At 37.6% G+C, this 8,874-nt stretch overlaps 2 protein-coding genes across 2 annotated transcripts; one reads left to right on the forward strand and one right to left on the reverse strand.

Moving 5' to 3' along the window:
* LOC135701104 (uncharacterized) lies at positions 1-1,650 on the forward strand. Its single transcript, XM_065221809.1, has 7 exons — positions 1-22; positions 86-231; positions 577-670; positions 739-921; positions 979-1,140; positions 1,203-1,320; positions 1,574-1,650. The coding sequence occupies exons 2-7, from the start codon at positions 113-115 to the stop codon at positions 1,648-1,650; spliced, it is 753 nt and encodes a 250-aa protein (XP_065077881.1). The 5' UTR covers positions 1-22; positions 86-112.
* A 5,430-nt stretch (positions 1,651-7,080) lies between these two features.
* LOC135701126 (uncharacterized) lies at positions 7,081-8,656 on the reverse strand. Its single transcript, XM_065221827.1, has 2 exons — positions 8,252-8,656; positions 7,081-8,105 (listed from the first exon to the last, which is right to left on the reverse strand). Exons 1-2 carry the CDS (start codon positions 8,407-8,409, stop codon positions 7,184-7,186), a joined length of 1,080 nt encoding a protein of 359 aa, XP_065077899.1. The 5' UTR covers positions 8,410-8,656; the 3' UTR covers positions 7,081-7,183.
* Between the last annotated feature and the right edge of the window lie 218 nt (positions 8,657-8,874).

The raw sequence follows: 8,874 nt of genomic DNA on the forward strand, positions 1-8,874 counted from the left end.
TCAAGGAATATGCCTTGATGAGGTAAGGTTTTGGATAAATTGTCTTAAAATATGCATTCTGTACTAACTAACGATACCATTTCAGACAATTGATATCGACTGCGTTCTCCAAATGACAGAAAATGGTCTTGCAATCATGGAGGTCCTTAAAGAACAGACCAAGCCTAAGGAGACGATGATTAAGCAGATCTGTAACATACTTTGTGACTGTTTGAAAGCACTTTACGGTTGGTAAGTAAAGTTTTGATTGCTCATCTTTATATTGGTTATGTTGCGAAAGCAACAAGCCAACGATAACATCAAATCGCAAAATCAACTAACTTTCGATAACCAACACATCATATGTGACAGCACTCTACGGCAAGAGGAACTATGCTATTAGCACGAAGTACTAACGCTGAGATTGGTGCTAGCCGTATTACTTGCGTATATTTAGTGTTATCTTGTAGCTTGTTGTTTTCTCCATCAAACCGTAACTTATTATAAATTATCTTCATTTAAATAGCAAGTTGTGCATGCTGCTTTCATTTAAAAAAAAAATCAACAATTATCAATTGAGATTTATTTTCGTTGCAGCCGTCCAAGCAATTTTTATAAAAAAAATCAAATAGCTGTGTCCCTGGTACGGTCTTATCCTACACTGGCAGCTAACTCCTCTGACACTCCGCAGGTGAATAAGCATCTAAGTGGTGATTTAAGTAATGCCGTTTAACAATTGCATTTAAATTCCTTTCGTAGGCTTTATGGTTCCATCCCCATGCCCGAGGTACAAATCGTCACGCAGGCCGGATCCATTACAGGATGGAGTACCTTGCTAGGACATCCGTTGACCGAGCATCAAAGCGTCATCCTCGCATAGTAAAATCTCAAGAAGCAGTTCATGAAAGCAATCTGGAGACCGAAATCAATTTGGTTGAAGCCGTAAGTATCTGTAATATAATTGCAAGATTACATTTATGATAGTACTTTTTTAATTAGGAAGGTAAGCTACGATTCATTGTACCAAACCAGCAGACAAAATCCCATGTGATCGATCTGTGGAACAAAACGTTTGAGAGACGACAGAAATACCGGTTCGAGGAAAACTTTTTTTCGTTTGCAAAAGATTGTCCTGTTATAACGGCCTACGATGGAGATTTGGTAAATGATCAAGTGTTTTTTGAAAATATTGTTCCGTTTAGACAAATGTTACAACTTTGCAGATCCGTATTGATTTCCAAAAACTCCAACCGACAGCGAAACCGTTTATGGAAAACTGGAATACGGTGGAACCAAAAGTGATTATGAATAATCGTGAACTCTACATGGAACTCAAAAATGGTAACTTTTTTAATGTCGTTTTCGTTTTTGCGGTGTAGCACTGGTGTAGTGTAAGCAGGAATAAGTGCGAGTCTTTGACAGCCCAACATCATTTGTTTGTAAACAAAGGTGCATCCTATATCTACACCCTAAAATATGTCGGTGTACGGCAGTGTAGCACCGGTGTAGCTACACCGCAAAAACGAAAACGACATAAGAGATGTCAACTTTGAAAAAGAAATGATAACTTGAACATTGACTTTATGACTACTAGATTTCGTTCGTGCGCTGGCAATTAAGGGCCACCCACAATATTCCGTCACCGTCACCGTCACCGTCAGCGTCAACTGACAGCTCGGTTTGAGCCAACGCTATTCAGTTTAACAACCCACAATGATGCGTTGCGCTCACTGCGCGCCAGTACTAAAACGCTGACGCTGTGCTAAATTTTGAAAATTTTCAAAATTGACGCAGCGTCGTGATGCTTTTTCTTGACATCAGCGTAATCAGAAGCGTATTTTGTGCCGTGTTGATTTGAATACATGGAAGAAAATGGAAGAAAAGTTAATTATTTTAATCAAGGAGAACCCTGCCCTGTACGCAAAGGCCTCAAAAGATTATAGAAATAATATAAAAAAAGAAAAAGCCTGGAATTCAATTGCAGCCGAGCTGAATACTAACGGTGAGTGTTATATTTGCTTCCTGCTTGAACATAAAATTTATTACTTCATCTCCTTTCAGTGGATGCGGCTAAAAAACGCTGGAGAAGTCTGAGAGATCGGTTCGTGAGGGAAGCAAGGAGGTTGGTGGAACAGTCGCGATCTGGCGCTGGTGAAGACTCATCCACTTCCTCCTGGCCATTTTTCGAGGAACTGAAGTTTCTTCAGTCCCACACTGAAGCTCGACCGTAAGATGAATTGTTTTTTTCTATCTGTAGTATTTATTTACCCAAATAATTTTTTCAAAATTTCAGGACTTCCTCCAACTACCAGGACAAAAGTGTATTCGAAGAAGGTCATGGACAGGATACTGAACATATAAACAGTGACAGTGAAAGTAGCCTTAACCTCGGCCTTAACATAACCACTCCCTCGGTTACCCCGACCGCAAAGTCTTCACGACGCCGGAAGCAAGCCCTGGACACAGACGAACATTTCCAATGTATTCTGGAAAAAGTCGAACAGCGTGTGGAAGGGTGGTCGGCCAAAAAATCAAGGCACGAGAGTTTCTGCAAATACATTGGAGATAGATTGGAGATGCTTCCAGAGCAAGTCGCAAGATCTCTAGAAGTGGAGTTCATCTTGAGAGTGAACCAATCGATCGATGAGTTTAATCATCTGATCGAAACGGATGATGATGTAATTTGTGAATAAATAAACGTATTATAATAACTGAATCTTTGAACTCTCAATTCATAAAAAAGTAATCATAGTAAGTAATTTGAAAAGATAACTTCTTGGGGTACAATAGTTGAGGAAATAGTTACCTACCTTTTGGTGCTAGTATAGGATGGATTCTAGTAGGTGACAAGCAGATATTCCGGAAGACACGGCACATCCGTAATAATTCAAATTTCATGAAACTATTCCTAGTGCTTTGCATTTGATTTCGAATAAAAAAAGCAACTTTTGCTACCAGAACTAATTCACATTATATTACATAGAGAAGCCTCCCTTAGCTCAGCCGGTAAAGGCGAAGCTACAAAGCAAGACCATGCTGGAGGTGGCTGGGTTCGATTCCCGGTCCGGTCTAGGAATTTTTCGGGTTGGAAAATTTCTCGACTTCCCTGCGCATAGAAGTATGATTGGACTTGCCACACAATTATACCAATGCAAAAATGGTACAGGCATCGAAAGCTCTAAATTAATAACTGTGGAAGTGCATCTTAGAACACTAAGTTGCGAGCACGCAATAAGCTAATATGCGATATGCAATAAGCTTGAAATGCGAAGAAGAAGAAGAAGAAGAAGAAGACATAGAGAAGCTAATGATGAGCACACGGAGAAGTGCACCGTGACTCCGGCGGAACGGTATTTTTCCCCGAAGGTCAACAGTACGTAAAATCCATCTTTTCATGAAACTTATACTAAGCCATCATGTTTTTTTCGAAAACACTGGGTGGATGAGCCAGTAGTGGAGAAACTGAGGCAATATATCTCGATTACTTTTTCGAAGGGACGTATCAGTTTTTGTAAAAAAAATTATTTGATCGTCGATGTGGCGTAACTGGTAGCTCACCTACGCATACTTACACTATCATCAGATAGGGGAAATTTCCCCCTACCTGTTAGTGGTATTAACATGCATAGGCAATCAGTTACGCCAAATCGACGATCAAATACATTGTTTTCAAACGCTGATACTTCCCCTCGTAAAAGTAATCGAGATATTAATTATTAAATAAATATACGATCTGCATACCACTTTTATACGTCGATCTTATAGCTTTCAACCAATATTTTGCTAGAAAAATATTACATTGTGATTATTGTTTGTTTTTTTTTTGAAAATTCGTCCTCCATTAAGAGGCAGTTCATAAACTACGTAGACAGTTTAGGGGGAGGGGTGACAATTATCCACGGCCAATACAAATTTTAAAAAAATGTATGAACAATTGCCTACGCGGGGGAGGGGGCTCACGATTACAAAAAAAACTGTCTACATAGTTAATGAACAGCCCCTTAATTGGAACGCTGTTCCCAGGGCTGGTAGCGATCACTGCTATCAAAACTAGTGAAGAAATGTTAGTTGTTTTAGACAGATTCAATAAGTATCTCGTAAACAATTATGTACGATATGAACCTTTAAAGCGAAAGATCCAATAGAAAGTTTATGGCCAAACCCATGGTATTAGTCAGGGTGTCTACTAACTGCAAAAACCTGGAAAACCGGGAATCCTCAAGAAATTTTATTTTTTCTTAAGCTGGAAGGCTGAGAGAATTTAATAATTTTCTTACTTGGGATATTTGAAAGAAAATACTGAATTTTAAAATACAAGCTTTTCAATTTTCTCGTTATTTTCATTCACACTTTGAACTTTATAGATCCACAGTAGACTAATATTCAGTAACTAAAAAAAAAAAAACAGAGGCTTGAAATGTTTTTTTAACATGCATATTTCCTAGAAATTTTAAATTTGAACTAGTTCTGCACTTAAAATCTAGAAATTTTCAAGAATCTGGACTCAAAATCTATGCACAGTTTTAAAAGCTCGTGGAATTTTAATATAATTTCTAATGACCCCATTTCAAGAGGGTTCTGGAAAAAAAAACTTTCAGAAAAAAACATTAAATGCAATCTGCTTTTAAGGTAATTCTGAGGTGTTTTAGATTTCTTGTGAAGCTTGATAGTTTTAAGTAGAATTTCAAGAAACCCTCAATTAAATTAAATCTTTAATGAAAACTCTGAAAATTTCTGAGGAGCACAACTCCATCAGAGCAAAATTCCAACGGTCTTCTGAGGATAATTTTGTGTTTGTAGGAGAAAACGAATCTGGAGCATAAGTCCTTGGAATCTTTTTGAAAATACTAAAAGGAGGATTACAACTAAATCTGAGAATAACTCCGGAACATCTTCAAAGGAATTCGGAAAATAAATTCAGGAGAGTTCGCCAAACAAATTATGAGAAGAAATCGAAGAAATTTGTGGGGATTGGATAAATTGTTGTTGTTTTTGATCCTTCAAAAAAGCATAAACAGCAAACAGCTTTTTTATTATAAACCAGGAATTTATCCATTAGAGTACTCGAAAAACCTGGGAAACTCAGCTAATTTTATTTACAAAAATGAGTAGACATAGAAAGACGATTAAACGCCATAAAGCAAAGAATGATCAATCTTGAAATGAATTCACGCTAAAAAGTTGAAAATAGTGACTGATGAGAAGAAAAAGTGACTTTAGTTAATTGGCTTTAAAAAAAAGGGACTTTTTAGCGAGGGGGACGACTCTATCTACGATGCAGAAAAGATTGTGTTTTGCTGTGACTAGCTGCGCGCACGCTGAGTAGATAGAAAGAAGATTAATGACGATTCTGATGATTTCCTGCAAAAAGATGATGCGCGATGCAAGTAGATGCGACAAATGAAAGTAGATTTTTCGAAGATTGATTCGCTAGTGTGAGATTTGTTGAGCATCTAAACATGAGATTTAGATGTGTCGCCCCCCTCGCTTTTTAGTGACTGGCAGTGTTGGCTAAATCATCAGTCAAATAATATTTTTCCGCTCTCATACGCTCTCAATATCACGCGTGATATTGGAACCGATTATCATGCTTGATATTGATTTTACAAGCTCCTTTGATATTGCGAGACTATTCACAACGCGCAAAAATCAAGCTGAGAGCTGACTCGACACAGAAATTATTCCGTTCCACATCGTTTTCTTGGTAAGAGAAAGTATAGTTTGCTATCTCTTTTTAATCTTCACCGATGACTGCTGCCAGCCGTTATGGAAGATTCGGTTGCATTCGGGTGTATAGCAATAATCATTAAACTCAATCTCACCACAGTTTGGTGAGATTTGCAGTTGGTGAGTTTTGTTAGCTTGATATTCCGAGCTGCGATATCACAGCTTGCGAAATCAACCGCAGATGTTGCTTGTTGATTTCTGTCTACGAAAATCAAGGGTGATCTTGGGCACTGGTTAGGTTTGATTTTTTGATATTTTTCCAACACTGGTGACTGGCTTGAAAAAAGTGACCAAGTCACTAAAAATTTGGAATTATTTTTGATTAACTTTCTATTTTGTGAGTCTCTGGAAATTTAATTTGAATTGTTGAAGATCTTCAGAATGAAAATCTGTTTAACCTGAAGTCTTGGAAAAATATCCAGAACGCTTTACGAAGATCTTTGATCGTCTAACGGCTTTTGAAATAATGTTTGATCATTTTGCTACCTTTTGAAAATATTTGAGAGATGTCATTTGAGTTGTTGTACAGTTGGAGATCTTAAAAAAACTTGATTAACCTGAAGTGATGGAAAAATATCCAGAGGACTTTATGGAGATCATTGATCTTCTGGAGATCTTTGGAATTATTTTTTTTATTAACTTTCTATCTTGTGAGAATATCTGAGAGATGGAATTCGAATTGTTTGTCAGTTGGAGATCTTCAGCAAAAAAAACCTGATTAGCCTTGAGGCTTGGAAAAATATCCAGAGGATTTTGGTTTAATTTATAATCATTTTGCTAACTTGTGAGAATATCTGAGAGCCATAATTCTAATTGTTAAGAGGGCTTTACGATCTTTGATCATCTTGTAGTAGATATAAGTCTCATGTTTTGATATTGTTAATTTATTTATTTAACATGAGACTTTTATCTACTACAACTACGGCCTTTGGAATATTTGTTGATCATTTTGCTACCATGTGAGAGTATCTGAGATACGTGATTCAAATTATTGGACAATTGGAGACCTTCAAAAAAAATTCCTGATTAACCAGATGAAACTGTGTAAACTTTTCAGAAGTTGAGTTTTATGATTTAACTGAACTTTGTAGAAGGTCTCTAAACTATGTGAAGTCGTCTGATTTTTAGTGAATTATTTTCTGTACTTCGAAGAAATTCTCTGAACTTTGTATACAATTCCATAACCTCGTGGAGGTGTTTGTTAATTTGGTAGTAGTTCTCTGAACTTTAGAAGATCTCTGAGCTCTTTATCCAATCCCCAGTAGTCCCAAAGCCGTATTTAGAAAGACAATTGTTTGCGCTTAAGCTGTTAGTCGGAATTTGCATTTGTAAGAAGGACCATATGGATTTCTAAACCCCGATTCCGAAACAAATTTCAGTGAATATTCCCAATAAAATACAACTAGTGAAAGAGTTTTGTAGACAATTTATATTTTATATTTCCTTTCAAATATTGTGTGAATTGATAATTATTTAACTAAATTGGGCGCTCGAATACATGTTTGGCCAACACATCTCGGTTAGCGTATGCGGATCGCGTCGCATTGTTGCCTCTTTGAAGGGCCGCAGAGTTGATACTTCTCAGAGGATCAACTAATGTACGCCATTCACCAGGTTCACTAACGTTCCCATCACCATCAACTTGATCTACGAAGCATGGCGGGCAGTAATCATTCGCTGAATTCCTCTTAACAAAGTTGTGCAAAATGACACAAGCTTTCACAATTTTGTCAACCGAGCCTGGAAGCATAACTAATGTGTTCTTCAAAATCCTCCACCTCGCCACTAGAATTCCAAAGCTGTTTTCGATGGTTCTCCTGGCTCTGGACAGTCGTTGATTGAAGTTGTCTTGAATTGGAGGTAAGTTAACACCTGGATATGGCCGGAGCAGGTTATTCTTGAGAGGAAATGCTGCATCCCCAACAATGAAATATGGCATCACTTCATTTGACCCAGGCAACTTGCCTGGTGCTGGCAAATCCAATGCGCCATTCACCAATCGCCTCCCAAATTCAGAATATGCAAATATTCCTCCATCGCTATTACCGCCATATCCTCCAACATCGATAGCAATGAAGTTATAATTTGCATCGCAAACGCCCATTAAATTTATAGAATGGAAATGTTTATAATTGAAAAACAACGATCCGCTGTTCGGCGGACATTGGATTGAAACATGTTTTCCATCTATGGCTCCACAGCAGTTGGGAAAATTCCATTGATCATAGAACTCCTGGCTGTACATGCTCCATTTGTCTTTGTCAACTTCAGGCATATAGTCAACCACCAACGAATCCCACAAAACCTCGCAAACTTCGTACACTATCAACCGTACCGTTGATTCACCCATCCGGAATAGCCTCGAAGTCACATAGACAGAGGATCCATGAGCGAGGAACCTAGAAATTAAAAAAAAAACAATAATTATCATCAACATCTAATGTATTCGAATGTTTTATTTTATTTTGACTTTGTTATAGTTTTGGGTTTCGGTGGTTTGGTCCCCAAAGAGTTAATTGTAATCTAATATTTTGAAATTACTTACATAAGAGTCATAAACAATCTGCATTCCGGTGAAATCGGTTTCCGCCAAGAAAACTTTTCAAGACGACCACCAACCTTGCTCAGCAGTAAATCGAATGCATCTGGATTCATACGGACCGATTTAATGAAATACTCCGGATCTCTGTTCCTCATCAGCATATATTCCGTTTCAAAGAATCCTTCGGTATCGCGATTTTCATTTGATGGCCGAACCCACCACCTACAAACAGTATAGTTTAATTTACTTTCAGATATCTTCTCATATTAACATTCCCTGAAGACAGAGGGAGTGTAGTGGGGGGTTCCCACCCGCCGAATTTTTACGGCAGTTCTTCCACAAATTCAGTTGATTTTTTTGTATGTGATTAGTGTCAATTGCATATAATCAGCTACAAAAAAATATGCTCAATTGGTTGGAAGGCCGAGAAATTACAGCTCTCTTCAGGAAATTTTTATCATAAACACTAACCTGCGCGGAGTTCTACGAGGATGCTTTATAGAATAATTGATTGCCTTCCTCAATTCGTCCAACACTTGAAGCACCTCCAGAATTTCTTCCATTTCTAATAGAATTTTTTTCGGAGTTTTTTTATATCAATTCTTTTGCCAAAACAAATGATTGCA

Source organism: Ochlerotatus camptorhynchus, unplaced genomic scaffold (assembly GCF_037179485.1).
Source record: "Ochlerotatus camptorhynchus isolate MF236.1 unplaced genomic scaffold, CSIRO-AGI_Acam_v1.1 ptg000150l, whole genome shotgun sequence".
NCBI lineage: Eukaryota > Metazoa > Arthropoda > Insecta > Diptera > Culicidae > Ochlerotatus > Ochlerotatus camptorhynchus.

What these genes read in the sequence shown, in the direction of transcription:
- LOC135701104 (XM_065221809.1), top strand. Translation starts at nt 113, where the DNA reads ATGACAGAAAATGGTCTTGCAATCATGGAGGTCCTTAAAGAACAGACC. An exon ending in ACTCCTCTGACACTCCGCAG is followed by an intron (nt 671 to 738) that starts GTGAATAAGCAT and finishes TTCCTTTCGTAG; the next exon opens with GCTTTATGGTTCCATCCCCA. An exon ending in CGGCCTACGATGGAGATTTG is followed by an intron (nt 1,141 to 1,202) that starts GTAAATGATCAA and finishes ACAACTTTGCAG; the next exon opens with ATCCGTATTGATTTCCAAAA.
- LOC135701126 (XM_065221827.1), bottom strand. Translation starts at nt 8,409, where the DNA reads ATGCTGATGAGGAACAGAGATCCGGAGTATTTCATTAAATCGGTCCGT. An exon ending in AGATTGTTTATGACTCTTAT is followed by an intron (nt 8,106 to 8,251) that starts GTAAGTAATTTC and finishes TTTAATTTCTAG; the next exon opens with GTTCCTCGCTCATGGATCCT.